Below are 26,926 nucleotides of genomic sequence, written 5' to 3'. Positions count from 1 at the left end.
ATGAGTGTTCCCATGTTAAAGATTGGCGCGGTGCTCAGCACCATGGCTATGGTAACTAACTGGATGTCCCAGACTCTGCCATCGCTGGTCGGACTCAATGGAACCGTCATTTCCTCTGAGGGCACACATGAGCGGATCGTCAGCGTATGTATTCTGTATATACACACTACAGACAAACACATTGTGTGAATAATTATTTTTCCAAAACAAAACAAAAAATGCTTTTTTTGGTCACCAGAAGTTCATCTTTCGCATCCTCTAAATATGAAGGAGTCAGTCAGTTGAACGGAAGATATTTTTCTCCACCAGCAGCTTAAGTTATCTTGTGTTCTTTCAACGTGCACTCATGCACGCATGCGTCATTCAGCTGTTTCGTACACATCAACATCCACTCTCTGAACATATAATTGCACGAGGTCTCTAATGTGACATTCTTTGCATTGTATTAGAGAAATTGCAAAACAGCGAAGACTCTCTAGAATTATGGTGGAAATCGAGTCGGGTTTAGGGATCAACACATTCAGGAAGGTTTAGCCAACATGCAGCAGATATTTGATGTGTTCGTTGGTGCAGAAAATAGAGCAAAGGAGGAGAAGAAAGAAGAGATGCTAAGAGGAACAGATTTAGAACAAAAGTGTGTTGCCAATATGAAGAATAAATAGCACTAATAAGTAAATAATCTTCTGTTTATATGAGTCATAAAGAACACATGTACAGTATGCACCAACTGCACACACACACACACACACACACGTAATAGGATTGCTCTCTCTCTCTCTCTCTCTCTCTCTCTCTCTCTCTCTCTCTCTGACTTACTGGGGTGATATTTCTCCTGGGGAAGGTTGACTCACCCGTGGGACAGTCAGCAATTTGTTGCCTTAGAAACACCCTGGTGCTGGACCAATGCTCATACAGGTCTCTCTTATATATATAACCCAGGTTTGTGTGTGCGTTTGTGTTTTTGTGCACGCTTGGGCTTTGCATGATTTAGCTTTCTGGCTCGAGAGGCAGCTCACAGCTGCTATGTGGTGGCACTTTGCAAGTTCAGCAAAGTGCATGCAGTCTCATGCAAGTAGACACTCAAACTCAGACACACTCAGAAACACACAAGAGCTGGCTGAGAACAGAGATGTTAGAGGTACAGCGTTCCTACTTCAGGCCACGTCAGGGGATGATAGACAGAAAATTTACTATACAGTATGTATATATATATAAATACACAGACAATATAGTATATACATTGTATAGTGAGGAATATATATATATCAGTGGTTCCCAACCCTTTTTTGTCTCCTTCATGCACCACCCGTCGTGTTCAAAACAAGGTGCTATTTACCACTTATGATTATATAAAAGTGGATATTGTTGCAGTATTCTTTTCATGCAATTGAGTTTGTTTTGGTTGTTTTGGCCAAGTTCATCCATTATTTTTAGCTACTATAGTATTTCAATTGTTAATACTTTACTTTAAGCTCAATATTTCAACCATTTATCCATTACTTTTATGCATTTCAGCTATTTATCCATTACTTTTATGCATTTCAGCCATTTATCCATTACTTTTATGCATTTCAGCCATTTATCCATTACTTTCAGCGATCTATTTTAGCATGTATCCGTTACGTTTAGCTCTCTATTGTGATTATTTATCCATTACTTTAAGCGGACTGTTTAGACTGCCTGCTTGCTAACTAGGTTTCATGCGCTCTCATTCGTAATACTTAGTGATCTTAGTGATCAGGTCCTTTAGCATTAAAAGGGCTGTCAAAATTGGCCAAAAATGATGTCCTTCCGAAAAAACACACACGGGTTCAAACTATTCGAATATCTCTTTTTAACTGAATGCGACATAAAATCAGTTTGCGGCCGAGTTCTCTGCCATCATGACAGTTGTTGTTGAATTATTCCTCACATTACATTTCATTTTTAATCAATGAAACAGTGTGACGCCTGTCATGTGGTGCATTCAGTGCAGCGGCTCAGGCCCACGTGAGAATGAAGAAGACAGCCGGGGTTGTGTTGCTTTTATTTTTCATTGAAAAAAAAAAAAGTAACATTTGCTTATCTTCTTGAGGTACAAGTGTTGGTTGATGACAACATGGAGACATTTCGATTTCTGTGTGCTGTTACACGTTTTTGATTGTTGTACGTTGTCCTATCTCTACCACCGTCTGTTGAATTCTTGCAGGGATTTAGCTCCTTCAGCTCTCTGCACTCTCTCTCTATTTGCTCTGATCACAATCAGCTGAGCCGCCTGAGTAGATTTTTATAATTTTTCCCTTGTGTGAAATGAGCCCTTAGGTGCCGTATGTCCTTCTCTGTTTAATTACATCGAGCAGTAGGCACAAACGATGCTTACATTCTCATCACATCCACGTCCTCCTGTTTGAAACCCCCCCCCTGCCACCGTCAGCTCTATTGTAAATGGGACTTCAAGGTTACCACACCAAACCCAGCTGATTGATTTATCAGACGTTTCCCTCCCGGCCTCCTCCTCCCCCTCCCGTACCCCCTCTCGCGTCTCAATCCTCACAGCGTCCTCCTCTCTCGTTATTCCTTATCAGGGTTTGTAGGGCAGCTTCTGAGACAGATTACTGTGACAGGCTGGTGCGTGTCAGGTTGAGCTCAGCCGTACCTTTACACTGTTCCTAAATGTTAACACTGCCGTTAAGTAGGTCAAACTGAAGACCTAGTTGTTTTATAAATGAATGGGTTGTTTAGACCTCAGGGAACTATTGCTGTCACCTAATGAGGTCCCAAATAAACCCCCAAAAAAGAAAAAAAAGAAACGCGTGTCATTATATAACATTGGTAGTATTTTAGAACCATTGATAAATGTTTGTGTCTTGCTGTGTACTGCAGCCTTGAAAATCACATCAACAAACGCACATTGTTCTCATTAAAAAAGTATTTGCACTATTCTCCCAACTAGATACCTAATTGTGATATTTAAATACCAGTGTGTTTATAGAAATTAAATATTTCACACAGAGAACCATTCGAATTTACGTGTTCTCAATTTTCAGAAGGTCGTTTTAGTTTCAAAAACTAGATTTCAAACCTGCAATAACGGATTTGGCTACATGGAGGCAAAGTAAACAAGCTGTAAGCACAACACTGACATCCTATCACTTTTTAACTTGATATTGCAAGCTTGTCAGCTTATTAACACATTGGCATTCAACTGGAGGTGTGCCACTGGATACATTCAAGTACAATATTCACTCTCTTTTATCTCTGGTTTTGGTCTACTCCAACGCCAACTCCTGAGGGAAATATGTGGCTCTTTAGCTGCTGAATGCAGCTCCACTATATTCACCAGCTAGCCGCTAACTGTGTCTGTTTGAGTTTTGGTGCTGTGCCGGCAGCGTACAATCATTTTTTTAGAACCTTTTTTTGCTGAAAACAGCAGCCTGGTGGATCCTCCATCCACCTTACAGGTGTGGCATATCAAGGTGCTGATTAGACAGCCTGATTATTACACAGGTGTGAATGAAATGTATATTCTTGTCTTTAAAAAAGTGATTTATCAGGGGCTGAACTGTGACTAGGGCTACAGATAAGCTTTTTTTTTGGTCGCCACAAGGGGAGGGAGGGGAGAGGTGTTAGGCTGGTTGGTTTTACAGCCTAATTGTCAAAATGACATTGGAGACGGCTAATGGGAAATAAATTAACACTTAATTCACGGCAAACAGCTCTGGTGGACATTACTTCAGTCAGCTCGCCAATGGCACGCTGCCTCAAACCTTGCGACACGTGTTGCGTTGTGTTGTGAGATAAAACTGCACTTTTCAGAGTGGCCTTTTATTGTGACGAGCCCAATCGCACCTTTATAATAATCGTGCTGTTTAATCAGCGTCTTGATGTGCCTCACCTGTCCGATGGATGGGTGATCTTGGCAGAGGGGAAGTGCTCACTAACATTTTAGATGAATAAGTATTTTGTGTGCATAGGAAAACGCTTCAACCCATGAAGCCTTGAGAGGAGACAGCACATACCAGATTTACTCATTCCATTCTTACCTTTCACAATAAAAGCCCTAGACATATAGTGTAACTGTTAACCAGAGGGAACTCAAAGGAAACTGAATGAAATAGCTTAGGCTTTACAACAATTTATGTTGTGCAAAGGAAAAGAAGAAACCATGCAGTCTGTCGATGAAATGTGTATTCAGTGTGTGAATGCAATGGTACCGCCAAGAGTAGAAGCGAAGTTGTGCATTTGTATGGACTGTGAGTCGGGTAGAAATCTTTTTTTTTTTTTTGGTTTTTTGGGGAGCTGGTGACTTTTTGCCAGAGTGAACAGCAGCTCCGTCTGTGGATGCGGGGGGGGGGGGGTGGAAGCTCTCCAGCTCTGCTGCTAGCTTTCCTGGACACAGGAATGGGGTGGGGGGGGGGGGGGCGACGTCACTGCCGATTTTAGCTGCAACAACTATCTGATTTAGACACAGCTGTCTGTGATGCAGCCAAGTACAATAAAATGCAAAGAACATGCACTCTTGTTTTTAAAATGAATGGACACTGAAATCACAATATGCTTCCAGTAAAGAGCTCCTGAAATCCTGCTCAGGTAGAAATAGACAGAAACATTTTAAAGGAAAATATTTGTCCACCCTTCCAACAACAGCCTGACCTGAATAACACGCTGAGATGCTGAGCAAATGTGTGTTCGAAAAAAAGCACAAGAGAAACTGCTTCAGTTATATGACTCATTTGGGTCTTTTTGAAAAACACATTTTCCCGAAAAACAGATCAACAAAAAAAACAGCAAACACGAAAAATAGGACAACCACTTCAAGGACCTTGAATTATAGCTTTATTAGTCACTTCATCTGTGCTTCAAAGAAGCACCGCATAACTCACTGCCTTATTAACTCTAATTGTTATTTCTGTTACATTGTCACGTTCATATAAAAACGCAGATCTTTTTGTAAATTATTCCTGCTCTTGCCCTCTATATACTGTACTCCTATATACTGATGCTATATGTGCCTTTTGAACACATACTGTACCAGAGTTGAACGCCTGAAGGGAAGCAGGTCCTGAGGGATGTGATTCAGGGCAACATATTCCATTACAAGCTTGCCAAAGTTCATGGAGCTGGTGGTGTTTGCGCATTGGTTGAAGCATACTTTAATTTAATATACAGTGTGATATCTGAGTGAATTGTCTCATTTGGGTCACAGTGACTGTACGGAAATGGACACATTTTAGATTTTACAGATCAAATCAAGCTCCAATAATTTAGAGGTAGCTGGGGACAAAAATTTCTGCATAAGCTATTGATTATTTTCTCAGTTAATTTTAATCAAATCCCAGATTCCATGGTGACGTCACATTCCACTTATTGTTTTAGCAGGATAAGACAGTATGAAATATCACAGGAAAATGGATTGAAGGCCATAAATGTATTGTTTACAATGTAGAATGTAAAACTCAGACTGAAATGCATTTACAAAAGGGTGTGTTTTAATTCAATAGAAATAACATTAATAAAATGTGACCTTTTGACAAAAACAAAGAAACAAATAATAAACCCCTTAATTTATATTGCTTTGCTGACCTTCTCCTCTGTCGAATGCACGGCTGACATGGTCCTCCTGCAGTGACTTCATTAACGCAGAGCTGCTTTGTGTGCAGGGCTTGTACCCGGGCTCGGAGGAGGGCTGGCAGGTGTACAGCACGGCTTCAGATCCTGACGGCAGGTGTGTTTGCACGGTGGTCGCTCCGGCACGAAACCTCTGCAAACGAGACCCTCGGAGTCGACAACTACGCCTGCTGACTGAACAGGTGTGTGTGTGTGTGTGTGTGTGTGTGTGTGCATCTGTTTGTGTTTCCCCCTTGACTCTTGAGTGCATCCCTGCATGTTTCATTGGTCAACATTGCGATGCAACACAGAAGAAAGGCAGCATACTGGAATGAAATATTCACTGGACTGTCTCTTTGTTTTGACACTTGCAGAAACACACATGAACAGACAGGCCTCACTGACAGATGTATCCCTGATACATCAGTAGCTGTATCCTCTACAGACTCCCAGTCACTCAACATGCAAAAGAAGGGTTCAAACTGACAGATCCACATTATAAGATGCAGCTCTGTATGAGTATCTGTATGCATGAATGTTTATGAGCTCATATACATGTATGTGTGCATTTATGTGAGGATATGCATCTGGCTGCGTCAGCACGTTTCTCTCAATGCATGTGTGCGTCCTGAGAGGGAAATAAAAGTGATTTGTGACAGAAGCTGATGAATTATTGAACACCATCAGACCGGGCAGACATTTCACAAAGCATGCACCACTGCAGGGCTCACACAGATTAGGATATATACATCCCGTGTTCTCGCCAAAGTAAAAGGTGAACCATGGCACACTAACGATAATAACATCACGAGGGTTATTTACAGTCACTGCTGGTGTTGCACCCTGTCCTCACCTCACGCGAAAAGAGTAATAAAAAAAGATGAACACTATATCTGAAATAACTTCCCTTCCCTCCTCCCTCCCTCCCTCCTGTTGGGAGGCTTCTGTATTTATGAATCTTAATTAGCTCAGCGTGTCTCTGGAAGTGACACCTCGATCCTGCTGTGAGTGTGAATGTGTGTGTGTGTGTGTGTGTGTGTGTGCTACTGTAAGGGTTTACGCGTGTTTTGCTTAGATTTTTCCGCCCTGGCATGTGTTACAGTGGGAGATGTGTGTGTGGGTTTTGGGGGTTTTGTGAGTGTTTGTTTGCTTGTATATCACTTCTATATCACTATCTGGGTCATTATTATACTGGATTATCTTCTTTTCTTTTTTCATGCTTGTTTTTCTATTGAAAATGAAAAGAGATCTGAAGTATCTGTTAGCATTTCTGTGTGGTTAATGAGGAGAAGCGTGGGAGTGTTTGTTTCTTCAGAGCAGACTAGGTGAGGATTTCATGTGTTAAATGGATCTAATGAGAAGCTTCTTCAAAGAGAAATATGATATGTGTGACTTTGCATCATGTTCTTGAGCCAATAATATCAAAGGGTCGGTTGAGCCCAAACACAGAATGCACGTATAACCCAAAGACACATTTCCTCACACCTCTTTTGTTTTTTATTTGTTTATCTTTTTAGTCATCTGTCCCTGAGGTTTCTGCCGCCTCCCCTTTGAAATTGAGATGGAAGGAGTTTTTTTTTCTGGTAGTGCTCACAGCTTTACAAGATATCCTCAAAATTCAGTAATGTGTCTTTCCAGAATCACAGTTTTAAGATTTGTGCTTCCCAGATGATGAACTCTAATGACTTTCCTTGGTGCCTTAACTTAACTTGTCTTCTTTCCTCATAAGATGTGCAACTAATATTCAAGTTCCCCACTGGAAAAGTATTTATAACGTCGGGGACCCCTTACATTTCCATCTATCTCCACCATCAGGTCAAACTTTGGTTTATGACCAAAAACCTGCAAAACCGATTACATTCCCATCCGCCTCAGCTGTATAGTATGTATTGTAAATGTTTGCATGCTAACAGGCTTAACTAAGATGGTGAACATTTTCATGCTAAAAATCAGCATGTCAGCATTAAACTCAAAGCTCTGCTGAACTAAAGTAAAGCCTCACAGAGCCAATAGGAAGGCTGATGACTCTAAATCTTGTTGATTAGATAATTAAGTCAATATCGTCACACTGACATAATAACCAAACTCACATCGAATTTATATACAAAAACAGATAGTAAACAGTATTATTACAATTAGTTATAAGATATCCAAAGACCTGTAGTGAATGCACATATCAAGAACATGCATACACACAGCATGTTAGAAATGATCTGAAACTAAAATGAAATATCTAGACTCTAAAGAATAAATCTGTGTTCTGGGGATTATCTTAAATAACGGGGACAATGGGAGTTTCTAAATATAAGTAGCACACATGAAATTCCATTTTTTTTTCTATTTCAATGGGACAGAAACAACTATTTGCACGTGCGATATCATGCGTAAGAAAATGTGTCTTTTTGCAGCTTTGGGTGGGCCTACCCTTTAAATATTCCATCAAATCAACACACAGCCATATTGAACTACAACAGGTGTTTGGAAACAAATAACAGGTGGCAGTAATCAAGCAACAGCCGACACCAATCATAAGCATTTCTGGTGATGCAGGATAATCACAATAATCACTCATCATATCAACCGTGTGTGTGTGTGTGTGTGTGCGCGTGTGTGTGTGTCAGGTTCAGAATGTGAGTCAGTCCATGGAGGTGGTAGACCTGCGGACATCCAGAGACCTGCAGTACGTCCGAGACTCTGAGCCCCTGCTGAGAGGAGTGGACGGACGTTTACACACTTACGTCGCCAACCCCCGCGCTCTGACGGCTAAGGGCCTGCAGGTAAACACACACACACACACACACACACACACACACACACACACACAGTCAGACACCCAGACATACACAGTGTAAGACAGTCGCTGTAGGGAACACATAACCTTTGGTGTGAAAACATTGATTTCACGCATGCCAAGCTGAAGTTTCCTGCCTGCGCTCAGACACGCGAGCATCCTTCATGAAGGGGACGAAATTTGTCTTGAAGCTGTCAATTCGCTGGCTTCATGTCCGCTGTGTAAAAGTGTTACACGTCCTTGAACAGAAGGTGCCAGCAACACTGCAGCATCACTGCACACATTAAGACTTCGAGCTGTCTCAAAAGAAAAAGAATCTGTCTGGAATGAATCTCACATTTTAATATTAGTGATGACATTTACATAATAGTCACACGCAAAAAGCAGAGGGAGCTCATGTAAATCATACAATTTTTTTCAGTTTGGTGTCAGTGTTTTAAATTAGCAGGAGAGAAGATAAGAAGGCTGAATAAGCTGCCTTTTATTGAGGGAAATCTAAATGTGTTGTACCTCTTAAATTTGGAGTATTAATCTCATCAGTGTGTGTTTCCTGCCATGATGCCGCTGGCAGGCGTCTGTGCCAACTGCAAAAAAAAAAAAAAAAAGGCAGGAAAGTGGAAGATTATCTCTCGAGCTATAGAGAATGAAAGGCTGTGGATCTGAGGAACGAGGAGCGAATGATCCAAACAGTTAAATCAGCTGTGTCATTGCTGGTTTAATGTCTGCTATAGTGGCAGCTGAGGACTCCTAATGACACTGAACTAAAGGGTAGTAAAACCCTGTAAACTGTCTTCACTTGCATGTAACTTTCCCAGTAAGCATTGATTTGGAGATGTATGTCTTGTTTGACTTGAATGTGAAAAGTGGGCTGAATTTGGGGGAAAAGTGAAAAAGTTTTGGGATATCGAGGTCACATTTGATAGCTGTTTTAACAGCATTTCAATGACTATATTTCAGCCTAGTGAGGACATGCTTCACATTTAACTATAGTCATTTTCAACTAAATTTAGACCGTATTTAAACTAGATGTCTCGAGTTCTTTTGATGTGCAAATCGCCAATTCAGGGCTTACTGGGTCCCTGAAACATTTTTGGCCAGACATCACACAATGAGCTTAATGATGCGGTCAGACCAAAATTCACTGCCTTCGGTGAGGAAGGAGGCAAACATATTCACTTCTGCACTTTAATTCACTCATAACTTACTTGTTCAGTAAGTACTGAGTGTTTATATCCTTTAATGCTGATACTAAACTCCAGTGGCGTCAAAAATAGAAAAGCCATAAATACAGTATATCTGTATGGTAAATATGAAGCTACAGCCAGCAGCCAGTTAGCTTATCTTAGCATAAAGACTGGAAACAGGGGGAAACAACTAAATCTGCCTGCTAGACTGCTAAAGCTAACTGATAAACATGTTTGTTTAATCTGTACAAATGCTGAAGTGTGAAAAAAACAATTTAGTGGGTGTTACGCATCGGACTATTTCTTGGCCGGGAGCAGCAACTTCCTGGAGTCTCCGTTGGTTGCCCCAGAGCTGTTGAGCTAATCGCTTGATGACTTTAGCTATATTACTGTAAACAGCTAACATAACTAGAAGCTCATTAATCCAACATTATCAGGGCTGGGTATCGACCAAAATATACCCAAGAAGGAATGAAACACCTAAACAATACTTGCTTTTGATCCTTTTTGTTCCCAGATCTGGATAATCACTGCCAATCACTGCACGCTCATAATGCGACGTGTGATTGGCCCAATTACATTAATACATGTCTGTGGCGTCTGGTAATGGTATCACTTTAAGGGTACTTGTATTGGTACTAGTGTAGTCATTTTCTAAACGATACCCAGCCCTAAACATTATAGAATAATATATCAAGTATTTAAAGACAAGAGATGCCATATGAACTGGACAGAGGCTCCATAAGGGGTCTACAAACAAACAAACACATGCAGAACCCCTTACTTCCCAAAATAGAGAGCATTTCTGCCTCCCCATAAATCCATTCTGGCTTTCATCTTTTGCCGAGCATCTTCTTAACAAAATCACAGGGCTCTGGGGTCTGTTTTTAAGTTTTTCTGCAGTTAGCTTATGTGTGTGTGTGTGTGTGTGTGTGCGTGTGCGCGTGTGCGGGTGTGTGTGTACGCACGCTTGTTGCTCCTTGGGGGTTTTCACAGTCATAAGTTTTTGCCTTTGCACTGAGAGGCAGAACTGGTGAATATTTATGCGATGTGCAGCTACAGTAAATTTATCAATAACTAAACAGTATTTTTATCCCGGGGGGGGGGACAAGGGGGATGGAGAAGAGGAGGTCAAACAGAGAGAGATTAAGATGGGCTCATAGATGGAGGGCTTCAGAGACGGGAAACGAAACGGGGAGCAAATAGAGAGAAAGACATGGCTTATTGCTTATTACCATTTTCCCCTGTGGGAGGGAGGGATGAGAGGACTGAGCAAAGGGGAGTAAGAGGGGAGGTAAAGGTTAGGCAGAGAGAGGGGGAGAGATAAAAGAGTGAAACCGGAGGGGAGAGATTAGAGAGAGATTAAGATGAAGGAGGAGGACACGTGGCAGGGGAGGGATTAACGAGGTAAAGTGTTTACTATTTAACAGGCCGTGACATTTCCAGCATTTGCGAGAGATTGATTTGAATGCATATTAATGAACTTACAATTACACACAAATAATGATGCCAATACCAATCAGTCAGGATGAAGTGGCCAAATTTAAGGTCAGCCAAGTATTCACAGCATTTTCACACTATTATTTTACGACATGTAGAAATGGATGCCAAAAATAAAGCTTCAGAACAAGTATTAAGGTTCTGATTTGAAGATAGCAGGGGAGGGATTCGACTCATAAAGTGTTTGACTGACTGACAATTCTGTTTCCTGGATGTGTTGTTGTGTTTGTGTGCGCGGGTGTGAGGTGTTCTGACGAGATGATAAGGTGTTTGTCTTCTTTTGACAATTCTTTTAATCCTTCCCTTTTTTCCATATCAAATCCCCTCTTCATACACAGGGAAATTGTTTTTGGAGGGTGAAAAGACGTCAAAGTGTCGAGACCTAAACAGAGAATCTGGGTCGCAGTGCCAGCAAACTAGTAGCCCAGGCGTACTTTCCTTCATCCCCATTTTCCACCTCCTCCCGTGGGATTGTGAGGCGTTCCCGGGCCAGATGGGATATGTCGTCCCTCCAGCGTTTCCCGGGGGCGCTTTCCATTTCGCTAACTTGGCTCCTCGCTTCCCTCACTTGCGTCTCTTCCTCGCGTCAGAGCTCCTCCCAACGGGGTTGGGTGAGAGAGGAAGAGACGCGAGGATGGAGACAGCAATTACTCATGACAGCATTTCAACTCTCCAATGTGTGGAGATAATGAAGTAGAGGAGAAAGAAAAAGGTGTGCACACCCAAATCAATTAGATCCATTCTTTCGGTTTTCAGTGTGAAAGTTAATCACAGGAAGGAAATGCTCATATGTTCTGATTATGCCATTATGCGATAGTCCTTCAGTTTCGTGTTAAAGTCTAACTTTTCACCAGCAATGAGTGTCAATCAACGTATTCCCAACATGGTGCACCAGGTGGCTACCTGTCGTCAGACATGCCTCACTGAAACACACTCCCCTCTGACATTGAAAGCTGGTTGAAGGAACAGTCTAATTGATTTGGGAGTGGGAACCTGTTTTGTACTTTTTAGAAATAATTAAGGGAAATTGAAAGAAAAGCAGCTGATGACTGCTGCTCCAGTACTGATTAGAGATCTATTGTATTTTCAGTGTGCGATGGATTACCAGCAATACAAAAAGACTTTATCTTTTAGTTACTTTATAGATTTCTTTTCTATTATTTGTCTATGTGACACAGTAAGTCTGATACTTTTCAGGCTCCGGCTGAAATTATAGGACAACAATAACAGTGTGGATATAAAGGAGTGTATGTCTGTATATTTCTCCTGAATGAGCCGACGTGCACTTGAAGAAGACAACAAAATGAGCTGTTGAAGAAAAAGAGCCAAAGTTGCAAGAGAACTTTTATCATCATTCAGATTATACAAGCAACTAATCCTTTTTTAAAATGTTATGAATAATGAATAACAGAGTCGCAGCTGGTGCTGTTATTCCTGTTTCCACAAGTAGTTTGTCTTATCTACAGTATTTTAAATCATGCAGTGACATTCATTTTAGAATAATGTTGTTGGCCACAAAGGAGCATCTTTCTCTTAATGTTTCCTGTCAGCTCAATAAACACTGCACCAGACACTTGCTTTCTGGTAAAAAAAAAGCAAACAAAACAAACAAACGTCCACATAGAAAAATCCTGCGTTTCCTGTGGAAGCCTCCTCAGCAGATCAATTTGTGGGTCACAGGCTGCAGGATGGAGGAGCGAGGACAGGAAGCCTGATTAGCTGAATGGAAAGCACCTCGAGTGCTTTCTGTGCTCTCTTCATCCACAGGGAAGAAGTCTCACTCAGAGGGCATCCTGACCAGACACATAAACTACCTCGGATGGCTGTGAAGGAGCGGTGCCTTTACTCCGAGCTGCCTCAGCCAAAAAGACAGAGTTGCATTAGTGCGGACAAATCCATCTTCCCTTCTAACTTATTTCCCCTCTTGTCTTTAATGCGCCCACAGGAGTTAAAGGGCCAGATGTCTCAGCTACGACCCCTTCTGTCAGTGGTGGAGCAGTACAGATTGGACCTGCAGACGCTGGCCACCCTGCGGCTGGAGCTCCTCAACTTGTCCATCATCCTGACAGCCATTCAGGAAGAGGTCGGAGCGTACGACTACGAGGAGCTCCAGCAGAGGGTTTTACTGCTGGAGACGAGGCTCCACAGCTGCATGAACAAACTTGGTACGGACGGTAATAAAAAGTTGTACTCGCGCTGCCTTCCAATTAGGTCATGAGGTTGAATAGGAGAGTACATGAAATGTCAGGTATTTAAGGGGTTTAACGCCACAGATTATATAGAACATGTATGAAAAAGTCTCCCTGTTGATGTCACCGGGGTTAGTTAACGAAAAACTGGCGTTATGAACTGTGTGGACTCTTTTTGGTACGGAAACACATTTCTTTAACAGTAAATCTTTTTGGCACAAACCTATTTTACTTGAATAGACTTCATTAAGTTTTGGTAAATCAAACGAAGATTATAAACAAGCAGGCCAGGTGACCTTAACACGCAGGATCACTCACTCCAATCCAGAAAATATGAGTGCGCATTGTTACTTCCCTTCCGTAATCTTCACTATATATGCAAATATAAAACTCGCTATATTTTCAACGTTTCATTTCAGATTTGACGTGTTCTGTCCATCCTTTGTTAACAGGTTGTGGTCGTCTGACTGCAGTTAGTACCCCAATCACCGTGAGAGCCTCGGGGTCCCGCTTTGGCTCCTGGATGACTGACGCAATGATTCCCAGCTCCGACAGCAGGGTAGGCGTACAGTGTGTGTGTGTGTGTGTGTGTGTGTGTACGTGACAAGTGAAGCAGGCGCTGTAAATGTGGTCATAAGGTAGTTAAGCTCTATATTTTTCTTAATGCATTTTTCTGCCTTTCTGCCTCCTCTCCAACATGACTCCAGAGTCCACTTTGTCTTCACTCGCTACAAGCTTCACCCATTTCCTACACACACACACGCACACACTCGGGCGCATATTAAGCTAGTTGTCAAGGAGACTGTCTCCCAGTTGCCAGGTGTGATTTATATCGCCATGGTGACCCTTGCCTGTTCCCTATTAGAGCTTCTCCCTGGTGACGACAAGGAGCCGCACAGAGCAGCAGTAGCCCAGTTATTGCCTTCAACCAGTTTGCCTGTCACAGTTATGGGTTGGGGCTCTTTCCTGGTCCCAGTGTCTGTTTGCATATTTGTCCAAAGAATAGGAAGCTTTTCCTCTCTCTGTGAGTTAATGTTGTGTACTAGACACATCCAGTAAATGGTCGTTCTGGATTTGTATCATAAACAAGATAGGGAAGCTAAAAAGCTGTAATCTGCTGAAATCACTTTTATCATTTAAAGGAACTATGTGGCGTTCTCTTGTAAATAAACTTATGTTTACATTTAGTTTAATGCATAGTGTGTTTCCTTGCGGCCTAACTTCCTCTATCAATTGTATAAAGGAGAACTGGATACCGCTTTGGAAGATGGAGCCCCGTTCATTCTTACGAAAGCTGTGAATACACTGTCTGTGCAATGAACTTATTGCAGCAATTTTTCTCTCTCAAGAAATATAAACACAAATCCAAACAATATTTGTTGTGAATAATTCTAACATGCAGGTGACTTTGTCAGCCGTTGATATTTCATAAGGTCGTGATTGTAATGCTGCGTTCACACTACGAGTGACGCAGCAACGACTGCAAGTCGTTTTCAAGGGAAGCCGGTGACATTAAGCTACAAAGTGAGGAATGTTTTTATTTCTTATTATATTTTGTTTGACAAAAAAAAGAAATCATATAAATCTATCAGTGAATTTCCAGGCAGGACAACCTGTATCTTCTCAATTAAAGCTGTTTGGAAACTAGTGACACACACACACACACACACACACACACACACACACACACACACACACCGTAAGTCATTCTCATCCATCCTTTGGTATCCATGACTACAGTGTCTGCACAGGGTCCCAGTTTGGCATTTATGAATTCTTCATTAGCTCATCAGTGTGTGACTGTGTGCACACATTGTACTTCACACACTCACACACACACACGCACGCATGCACTCACACCTGTCGCTGTCTTTGAGAACAGCTGCTGAGGTGTGGATATCCCCTGATCTCTCAAGATGCCTCTGCTGAAAGTGTGAGAGGAAGAGAGAGGATGAGAGACACACAGCAAAGAACAGAGAGAGAGAGAGAGAGAGAGAGAATGGGGCCTTTTGGTGAAGAGGTGGGAAGCAGGAACGGGAGACGGGGAAATGAAAGAGTGGGTGGACAGAAAGAGGAAGAAACAAAGAGAGTATAGGGGGGAAGCGGGAGAAGGTTGATCAAACGAGCAGCAGTCGGGACAGACAGGCAGGATGGTTTGAAAGAAGCATGGGGAGGCGATGACAAAGGAAAACAACAGAGAGGGAGAGGGGAAAAGACTTTAAGACATATTGCAGTAAACATTAAAGATAGTTTTTTTTGTTGCTGTAATCCTTCCTCATACTAACCGTGAAGCGATCCCTTCCTAGCGTAACTCCACTGTAAGAAATAAGGGACAATATCTGCAGTCCTGTTTAAAAGTGGTGACAAACGTTCAACTGAAGATGACATGAGGCTTTATCAGTCTGAATTAGACAAATCAAGTATCACAATGCCACATGTAAGGATTAGAAATTGTTCATCTTATCATTTTTAGTTTAACATGTGTGTTTTTTAAAATTTCCATTCAGTTTGCTTGTCGCACTGCAAGTCTCTGTGACCCACATAGACTCATGACTTCAGCGTTACTAAATAATCTAGTAGGATTGTACATTTGCATATGACTAGCTAACGAAGTAAGTTGCAATTGTTTGCTGTAGTAGATGCACAATTTTAGCAAGGTTTCAAAAGCCCAAACTACTGTTAAACCCAAAAGTATAACGCAAACCAGACCAGAACTAAAGGGGAGCAATGTGTAATGCTTTTCTTTGTTCTGGATCAGCTGAACTGAACTACAGGTGTCAAAGTGACCTAAGGTAGCAGAAAACATAGCACAGGCAATGATACCAACCTGATTTGTTTGACAAGCTGAACTTAACACTAAATATGAGCACAGAATGAGAGCTGTGGATTTTTTTGTTTACCTTTTACAGTGTAGTTTCACCACGACGAGATCGCTTCACGGCATGCAAGTATTGTATGAGGACAGACTAAATCTATCCTCTAGGCGAGTATGGGAGCAGGCCAACTGGGAAGGAGTAAAAAGAAAACGGTGCAACAATCTGTAAAAACTAAGGTGTGATTTCAACAAAAATAAAGAACACTCCCTGCTCACTTTCTAGAACGCGCCGTTCGTTGTATAATCGGTGTCTGGGGCTTGTTTATGTAGAGCATGTGGTGCATTCAAATGGGAGACGATTACAGCCGCCAGAAAACAAAGGGACTCCAGATCCTTTGAAACACAGTTTTAAAGGGAATTAAAACAGAGAAAGCGTCATGAGATTAGCTGGTGAAGCTGGTGGTATTTAGAGGAGAGAGTGCTGGTGGTAGAGAGAGAGAGAGAGCAATCAGTCTGTTTCATTGTCATTGCAAACCTCAATCCAAGTCTCATTTATACACTGCTGTTGAAGGCCCTCAGAATCACTGCAATCAGTTGCTTTTGTCTGAATGATTTCTAATTCAATATGAATTTTAAATAGTGCAACGACAAATTAGCTCTAATTTTGAAAATGGCGCTGCCACTGCAGGAGAGATTTTCTTTTCTTTGACCCACGACAAAAACGGGTCCTTTTCATCCGGTCCATCTCTTCTGCCCTCGACTTTTCTCTGTTTGCAGAGAGAATAACAAGCATCTTTTTCACCAATAATACTCTCTCTCGCCAGCACTTTCTGCTCTTTTCTTTCATCTATTTCACCTCATGTCCCTCTTTGGGTAATTAATCCTCTATGCTGGCGATGCACAATCCCCCCCTTCGTCCTCTCTCTTTGTTCCTCCAGGGTTCTCTGATGGTTATGGACAATGAAGGAGAGAACCATCTAGCAGATTTTATTAGCTGTGTAGCTAGCCATTGTTAGCTAATTAATGTTAACTCCGTGTGGGCTGAAAACGGTCTCCGACTGACTCGACAGATATGGACTTGATGGCTACACACATGATATCACGCTGAAAGACTGAGGTTAAAGCTGCACGGCCCAATAAAAACTCAGCATCCTCAGCAGTTGATGGTTCATGCAGAAATAAAAGAAATCTTGTATTATAATGCAGTAATGATAAGGATGTAACAGAACTCTGTTTGGATGCTCATTATAGTAAAACATAACCTACTTGTTGGAGCAACACAGATTTATTCTTTGATCTCCATATTTTCATTTTTACAAGAGTAAAATCCTTGAGGGTGACCTGAGTGTTTGACAAACATAACACTATCTTGTGTAACGGGTTTGGCTGGGGTTGCTGAATTTTCACAAATACAATAAAGAGCAAGACAGAGCCGCTAATAGTACCCTAAAATCTCAGATTTAGCTGCAGGTTAGGTTACTTCCGGGTATGCCAGCTTACATTAGACACTTTTGCTTGTATTTTTTGTTTTTTAAAAAACTATTTAAAAAGCACAACCCTCTAAACTCATCGAATATCGCTCTCACTGCAGCCCCATGCACACCTCTTTAGCATGTGGAGAAATCAAAAGCCCGACAGACCTGCGGTGCCGTGTCACGGTTGCTAAGCTATGATTAGACAACCGCTGTTCGGTCAGTTAAATGCTTTTCTGTCACTGATTTCATTGGCTTAAGGTGGGCCGTCTGAGTACCAGCCGAAAGCCAAACACCATGTCATTATCTAATCAAGTTGCTGGGGAGCATGGCAGGTGACCATTACGGATCTCTGTAAATTAAACAGAATTGTTACTTTAGCATCCCGCATACAGAGTTAAGATCAGAGGTAAACCTTCTCCTTCTTCCTCCATCAGGTGTGGTCGATGGACGGCTACTATAAGGGCAGGCGTGTGCTGGAGTACAGAACCATGGGGGACTTCACAAAGGGGCAGAACTTCGTGCAGCATCTGTTGACCCATCCCTGGGCAGGAACCGGCCACGTGGTCTACAACGGGTCGCTCTACTACAACAAACACCAGAGCAACATCCTGGTAGGAGACTGGCTGGAATGGAAACGCAGGAGAAGTAACAGTTTGAAAGATGGCCAGAGTGAGAGATGCATGCGTCTTGTCTTTCCAGATTCAGTACCATTTCCGCTCTCGCAGCGTGTTGCTGCAGCGCAGCCTGAGTGGAGCCGGATACAACAACACCTTCCCGTACAGCTGGGGAGGATCCTCTGACATCGACCTCATGGCTGATGAGATGGGACTCTGGGCCGTCTACACCTCCATCCCAAACGCTGGAAACATTATGGTACAGTCTCTTGTGATAACTAAACATAATAATCAGCAAAAAACATGGAGATAATATTTTCACTCTATATTAAAAAAGAGACATTTAATGTTAACTGACCAGCTAAATCTAAACCCACTGGTGTGTTTGTTCAAGTCTGGACTTACTGCTGTCAGCAGGTTTGCTTTACCTTCTAAAAGTCGTACACTCCCAGGGTTTTTAAAAGTCCATTAAAACAGCTGAGGCAGATTGCTGCGTTGAATAATGTAATTTATCATAATGAACACCAGGTGCATTGTAGTTTTACATAACATGATTTTAATAAACTGTAAACGCCTAGTTTTCTCTTTCTCTTATTACAAGCCTGTGTGTTTACCTAGGGGACAAGAAGGGTGTGTGTGTGTGTGTGTGTGTGTGTGTGTGTGTGTGTGTGTGTGTGTGTGTGTGTGTGTGTTTTACTGGTCTTGTGTGGACATAAGCCTGATTACACAATCACATTGTGGGGACTCGCCTTCCTGTTGGGGACAAAATGGGGAAAAAATACAATAATGTAAAGCGTTACATTTTAGGGTAAAGATTTGGTTCGAGTAAAATAAAACACAATCAATAGACATTGAAGTCACGTGTACATCATGATTTATTCACAAAGCATTTTTGCATTTATTGATACACCAACATTTCCACCTCAGCCAAATGTAAAAGCTTTTTTTCAACGTTTCCACTCAGGGATTTTTTTAATTTGCATATTCCAAATGTGCAGGAAAAACATGTGGATGGAAACGCACTTATAGCTTCATAACTAGGCACAGCAGGTCTGGCAAGCTTTGCGAGCCTGATTACATAAACATTGATGATAATAAACATTTCTTTTGTCATTTCTGCACTGCATTTGCTTGTTGCTTACCAGCTGGCATATGTGCCGATACAGATATATCTACAGTCAGCCAATATGGGCAGATTTATTGGCCTTGCCTTAAGTGCAAAAGTCTTCTTCTCATTCAATTCAACAAACGTGGTATTAACAGGAAATTTGAAGATTGTTGTCTTACACAACAGCAGCTTACCTCTTCAATCAGCTTTTGATTGGATTTTTTAAAACCATGTGAACTGTTTTATGATCTTGCGATCTCTGTGACCGACAGTCGCTCTCTGTTTGCAGGTGAGTCGTCTGGACTCTCGCTCGCTGGAAGTCCTCCGGAGCTGGGACACGGGGTTTCCTAAGCGCAGCGCAGGGGAGGCCTTCATGATCTGCGGCACCCTCTATGTCACCAACTCCCACCTGGCCGGGGCCAAAGTACACTTCGCCTACCACACCAACTCCTCCACGTACGAGTACACCGACATCCCCTTCCACAACCAGTACTCCCACATCAGCATGATGGACTACAACCCCAGAGAGAGAGCGCTGTACACCTGGAACAACGGACACCAGGTGCTCTACAACGTCACACTGTTTCACGTCATCAGGAGTGATGGATAGATCAACGCATAGTAAATGTTTTAAAGAAAAGAGAGGGAGTTATTGTAGAGACGGAGGCAATGGGTCATTACAGGATACTGCAACTTACGACGCACAAATGCACACACACACACACACACACACACTCACACACACTCACACACTCAATGGCCATTCACGTCAACAGGAAAATGAATGCTTTCAGAGTTTGAATTTGAATGACTTGAAGACTGCGACAGCTCACTGAGCTGATAACTAAACACAAAACTCAGTTGTGGAACACACGCCTAAAGGTCACAGTCAAGAGTATTCATCACAATGAAGAGGAAAATTAACCGCTTCTGCTCCAGAAACGCTGATGGAAAGAAATCAGACAGTTCACGCTCATCCATATTCTGTTGCGTTTCATTCCACTTGTGTCTCAAGAATTGATTTTGGAAGTTGAAGTCGTATCATCCCAAAATAAAAATAAAAATAAATGCAGCTCGAGACCGAATTTTAACTCTCTTCAAACCTCGAGCTCCGACGAAGGACCTGATGGAGATATTCTGGGTTTGTGATGTGATCGTGGACGTGTTCAGTCAGCATGGTTGTTCATTCAATAAACATTACTGTCAAACTTTGTCTAGACTGTCTTCTCTGTTTCGGAGCAGAGAGGGTGGAGAGGGGAGGTTTTTAACTTGTTTTTAATATTTAATTTGTCCCGGCAGAAAACAGGTTTGAGTCTCTTTTACAACCTTTTAACAATGGCTCAAATAGAGACCATGACACCGAAACACTCGCTCTCTCTTTCTCTCTCTTGCTCTCTCTCTTCCTCTACTCTGCCATCTGGACTCAATCAGCTCAGGTGTTCTCCTTTGACTGTCAGGGTCTTGAGAGGTGAGAGAAAACAACAAAACAAAGGGAAAGGAAATGCCAACAGAGGGCGCGTATAACACCAAAACACTATCCAATCTCTGGGCAGGGGGATTTACAATACACCTTTAAAATAGCCACAGTTGCTGCAGTCGATCATGTTACAGTCTTTTCTTTAGTCTGTGGCGTTCACCAAACACAGGAGACTTTTGTTACTTGTGCCACCTCCGAGGCAACTTAAGTAACCCTTTAAAAATCATGGTAGACCACAGGATGAACGACATGTTTAACTTATTTTTAATACTTTAATCGTAAAAACGCACCAGAGGATTTAATCAAGACGCAGGACCACACACACACACACTTGGCTGAATGATTTCAGAGTGGTGATTACAGGGACTTGGGATCTCACAGAAATCAAACTGGACTTCAGAAAAAAACATATATGGAGGTGGACGGTCGTCAGATGGATGGAAGTTTTGCCCTAAAAAACAAACCAAAAGAAAACCAAAAAAAATGCATGAAGTCATGGCTGAGAAAGCGTTTTGCACGAGATTAAACGAGCACTGAAGCTTGTCCTCCTTTGCTACGGTCCACCAGGCTCGGGAGACAAAAGTTCTATTCGTGCTTGTTGGCAGCTATTCTTCTGACACACGACTACAAATATGAAGCAAAACACGACAAAGCACATTATTAAAGTAGAAAAAAACTGTGAGTGTAGAGGGACACTCACAGTTGACTACCAGGTTGAAGACTTGGTGAATCAATGCCCAGCACGCACAGCTCTGTCTGGTGTTTCACATTAGATGATGATATAAACACTTACCAAACACTGTGTGCAGTTGCTGCATTGCTCGGCCCAAGAGCTCAAATAGAGATTAACTGTCTCATGCGAGTCGGCCCCGTGCCCGACAGAAACCCCAGGCAGAACTGCCAAACGCTGAAAAGTATCAGCTGTGTTTAGCACGGCAAACGTCTAAACCGTTCACCTCGGGAAAGCATCAATAACCTCTCAGTCGATGTAGTTTTGTCACAGGGGTCCCATTGCCGACGCGCGTCACATAAAAGATAGCTTTTGTGTCTTTGGCTGGAGCTCTCGTTGAAGTCACAATCGAAGGATCAGTGTTAATTACTGTGCATGTTCTCTTTGTGTAATGATGTTTTCATTGAGGCTAATAGATCCAAGTAGAGTTATGGAGGATCCCAGTTCAAAGGAGACCGTCGTTTTGATTTTGGTTCAAGCACAGATGCAAAGGTTAAAATGCTCATTATTGTCTAAGTGGCAATTATGCCCTGAAAACGGAGGGTAACATCCCCAGAGATTAGTCGATACTATTGGTGGAAACCAGCAAACACACACACACACACTATCATAGACCAGCGTACAAGGTCACAGATACACACAGCACATATTGTAGATACACAAAAGACCTATAGACACAAAGAAGAAGCGGCAGGTGTAACAGACTGATGGGATAAAATCTCTGGATCGAAACAAAGCGACGGAGGATAATAAAGGAGCTCGGCTATGTGTGGATGTAATTGTGAAAACATCACTAATGGCCATTCTGTTGCCATGGTGACTGTAATGATGTTGTGTCCTGAAGTTCGGGTCAGATATGAAACATCCTCCACTTGGTTTTCTCTCTACCTCGTTGTTTAATTAGAGACATTTAATTACTAGAATGATGACATTTTTACGTTAACAAAAAATGAATCGAAACTTCTCCGTGCAGACACATTAATAATCCGTGTACCAAGGGGAATAAATCCAATCTCATATGTCAATAAACTGTGAAGTTCACAACGTTTTTTTAAAGAGTCGCAGCTCTCCTCGGCCTGCTCCGCTGACTTCTACTTCTTCAGTGTGTGATTTCCTGAACAGCCCTGAGAGAGACCAGGTGTGAACCTGCTGCCCCTGTTCATTTCCTCTCCAACAACAGTAATTAGTTGATTAAAACCAGAACGAGGCGACGTTCATATAATTACAGCGCTTATACAAGCACCTTAACAAGGTTTTCTTTATTGCGTCAAGGTCGTACTGTAAGAATTGACGGAGCTGGTCTTTAACCAACTTCTGCATCAATTCAATTTAAATTTACACCTCACTCAGCCCTGGAAAGAAAGATGTTGACGTCGCTCTATAATCATAGCAATGCGACAGCTTGTAGTCTGCTTTACATTGTACGGTTGTGTATTGTTATATTGTGCAAAAACAGATGATGACGCACCAGTCGGATGTTGATTTCTCCGTTTTCCAAACACGGTGTTTCTATTCAACAGGTCAAATTGGAAAAAATGCTGAGCTCGGACCTGCTGGACACACAGAAACAGGAAGTGCATGCTTGATTTACTCTTTAGTACGGACTTCAATTGATGTGAATGGGAGACAGATACTAATACTCACAGCACGTAAGTGTAATGCCGCTGTGCCTTAAACCTGATGTTTCTAGCCACTTGGGAAGAAAACTGACTATTATAAGTCAAGACTGCGAACAAACAGTTGCCTATTTGCGCTGAGAGTAACCTAAGCATTCCTTTAGAGTCGTGTCTCTCTCTATACCTGACTGATGTGAGTCCAATATGTATTCTCCTTTTTGCTCGGTCTTTGGTCTCCAGCATCTCTTGAGAGAAATATCTCTCTTTAGTTGCCATATGCTCCACTATGTTCACCAGCTTGTTGCTAACTTTGTCTGTCTGCTGTTTGTTGCTGAGCAGGGAGTGTACAGTTGTTGTTTCGAACCCTTTTTAGTCCAGAAACATGAAAGCAATGAGCTTAAACAAAGTTTTGACTATAAAGCCAGTTCAACGGGCTGAAAGAATTCTCTTTGAGTTCAACGCTACAGGCCTCTCCTTTCTCATGCAAGTAGTCCTTCGATTCATAGTTCATTTTAAAATATTGATTATAGCCGCTCTAACTGTTTATTTATTTTAACATGGTCTTAGTAGGTGCAGCTCTATTGAAATTGAGATAAAGACATAAAATGCACTTTTTGTAGCAGCATCAAAACTGTTTTCAAGTTACAACGAACAGTTAAAACCAAGAACAAAAAAATGATAAACACCTTTTATTTTCCTCATTTGTGCTATTATATCACCACCTCCTTAAGTCTTATAGTCATCCTTTTAGCGTGTTTAAAATTTTCCATCAAACTACCATAATTGAAGTATTACCTTTAATATCTTGGTTTGGGTGATAGAAAGTTCCCTAAATGCAATTTGGTTTCGATTTTTATTTTTTGTTTTATTTGTTTAGTTGGTGATTTCAAGAAGAATTTACTTTTCTTTTTAAACTGTGCCAAGTTAGAATTATTATTTATCATTGGAATACTTTATTTTTCCATATATACTGAATTGTATGCATGCCTAGTTCAGCAGTATACATTTTCAGCTGATCTGCTGTGCACTGACTAAAATACTCTCTAGATTAGCTACTAAGTGCATTAATTGAACACTGTCTCCATTTCCATTGAACCGAATCACATCACTCTTTCCAGAAAACCTCCGAAGGTATTAAGACATTTTATTTGGCCGATGTATCAACCAATTACAGCCCACATCTGCTTTTTAAATTTTTTTATTTACACAATATTAAAGTACGTTTCGGGACTCCTCTCTCAGCGACGTCTCATTGCAGCCTATTGCACACAGTAAACGACAAGTCCATGTCTAGTATTGCAGTGTGATGTTATCGTGGCAGACGCGTTACATAACAAGTTTGTCTGCTTTGTGACACAAGTGAGAATATTGTTGGCTTCACTTTGCACTGGCAGACTGTACGCACTCCCTGAGACTTTAGCTCGATTGCCCTCCATCCCTTTGTGCTTCTATATACGGTTATTTCTCTCTCTTTTTCTTTTCTCCCTCTTCTTCGTTTGCCCACCTCCTTGCTGCCTTTGGCAAGGCCCCAGTCGCCTTGGCACTGTCCCTGCTGCAAGGATCCCTTCTCTCCATCTATCACCATCATTGGCTCTGATTTTCTGCATCGTGGAAGAGCTTCTCCGGAAGACCCGCCGGAATTCCACACAGGGGGATACGCAGTCATGCACACACACACACACACACACACACACACACACACACACACACACACACACACACACACACACACACACACACACACACGCACACACACACGGCTTACGTGCAAACACACACATCCTCAGACAAAACGTTGCCTGATATATCATTTTTCACCTCTTTATTTATTCATCTCTATCTGTCCATCTATCCATTGGCTTCGGTCTCCTGGGCGGATATCTTGCCTGATGAATAATTTACTGCTGTTAAGGAGACCACCCGAGGGGGACAGAGGAGGGAGAGAAGAAAACAGAACGAGGACAGGTAAAGTGAGGAGGAAGGAGAGATGAGAGACCTTTTTGTTGAGAAAGGAAATCCTGATATGGAAGGGGGGAAACAGAAGAGGAGAGGGATGCGCAGCCGAAACACACAGCCGAGCACAGTGAGACACATGGCCCGTGATCATGTCTAATTAATGACGGAGGGATCAGCCTATTAAACAAGGACACAGGCTGAAAGCTAGCCTGGAAGGGGGACACCAATGGGTGGGAGGAGGAGGAGGAGGAGGAGGAGGAAGAGGACGTCAGAAAGGTGGCAGATCATTTGCTCTCCTTCGTTGAACGTAGGAGAAAAATTCAGGGTGTAAAAGAGCGACAAAGAGGATGAGGGGGTCTGAGGGAGAAAAGAGAGGCATCAGGTTCCACCCGAGCTGCTGTTCTATTAATAGAAGTCAGAGCACATCGGGGAGGGGAAACCAGCCAATTAGAATCAAGCTGCACTACCAGTGGTAAACCCTCAGACACATGCACGCAGAAACCTGTCAGACTTGCTGGTATTGTCACTTGGATCATCTCTTCAGAGACCTCCATGGGAAGCCGCGGGCGTCGTTATCCAAACCCAGACGACCTCACCGACGACGTTTGGTTGGTCGGCCGCGTCGTGTGCAGGAACGGTGCCGCACAGGTTGAAATTCTCTCGTTCGGGCCTGAGGGGCTCTGATGCACTTGGGGATTTTGTGTGGTAGCGGTGATGTAAACCAGCAGTGTTGCAGCAGTGAAATAACAAATTGGTACACACGGTTTACATCTGGTTTAGATGTTTCCTGTGTAACCGCGGTTGCAGTGCAGAGACGATCTACTTTTACCCTTCTGCCGGCATTAAGAGGATGCACTTTCTTCTCCCCCATGAGTCCAAGCCCACTTCATAAATCATATACAATTCAATAAGGAGAGACGTGAAAGAAAAGATGAAAGAGTAATTGAATCAATCAAAAGTGGTTGTCAATTAATCACTGGGCAGGTGGTTCGATCCCCAGCTCCTCCTATCCACATGTGCCCCTGGCCAAGAATTCAATTACTCCTGATGGTATCAGTATAGACGGGAACAAAGTTGAGCTGTTATGAAGGTAAAGGCTGCCTGAGTTGCATGAAAGATAACAAAAAAACAATTTAAACCTGATTGTGTCAAGGTTTTCTCATTTAGATTTAGTTTTGCTTTTCTGTTGCAATGAAAGCAACCTAATCAATCAAAATAAAAACAAAAGACATCTTGGAATAAATTAAGCAACATTTGGGCATCTTAGCTGGGAACGTTAACTGCTCTATCAGCAAACTTTGAGTTTTAAAGGCAGTAAAAGCTAAATGACGATGTAAACGTTTGCTTACATAAAACAAACAACACCCAGACTGCACTGCGGAATCACCGGGGGGAACATAAACTTAATGTAGACGGCAGTATTCTCGGCTCAGATGACTGATGATGATGATGATGATGAAGGTTTTGTTGTTGTGTCACGCATACAAATATGTTCAGCCTGCAGATACCGAAAATGTATATAAAGCAGCTCCACACTGCAGTGCATACATTTTCTTGTGACGCCATTTAAAATCTTTCCGATTTTTGATCTTCTAGTAATTTGTTGTCGTTGTTTTTTTCAATTTCTTGATGTCACAAATCCCAAATCACACAGCTCACACAATCTATTTTTCTGGTGTATATCTTAACTTTTGCAACTAGAGATATTTGACTCAATGAAATCAATCTCGGAATCATAGATAAGCTTTTTTTAAAGAACAACTTTGCCAGTGATGTAGTCCACAAAGAAATCAATTCTGCTGCAGAGCTGTGCCGGCTGTGCCTACAAGCACCAGGATGCATTGCGCGCAAATTTCACGACGTTTGATAAATAAAGAAAATAAAG

At 42.1% G+C, this 26,926-nt stretch overlaps 1 protein-coding gene across 1 annotated transcript; it reads left to right on the top strand.

Moving 5' to 3' along the window:
• Nucleotides 1–19,872, top strand: LOC142950037 (noelin-2-like). The gene is made up of 8 exons (XM_076091944.1): nt 1–144; nt 5,640–5,789; nt 8,208–8,363; nt 13,007–13,226; nt 13,703–13,809; nt 17,975–18,151; nt 18,240–18,413; nt 19,552–19,872. Exons 1-8 carry the CDS (start codon nt 1–3, stop codon nt 19,870–19,872), a joined length of 1,449 nt encoding a protein of 482 aa, XP_075948059.1.
• The last annotated feature ends 7,054 nt before the right edge of the window (nt 19,873–26,926 follow it).

This window comes from Anarhichas minor, unplaced genomic scaffold (assembly GCF_050575085.1).
Source record: "Anarhichas minor isolate MPS153535 unplaced genomic scaffold, ASM5057508v1 ptg000014l, whole genome shotgun sequence".
Taxonomy (NCBI): Eukaryota; Metazoa; Chordata; class Actinopteri; order Perciformes; family Anarhichadidae; genus Anarhichas; species Anarhichas minor.
This window is presented reverse-complemented; position numbering and strand designations above follow the sequence as displayed.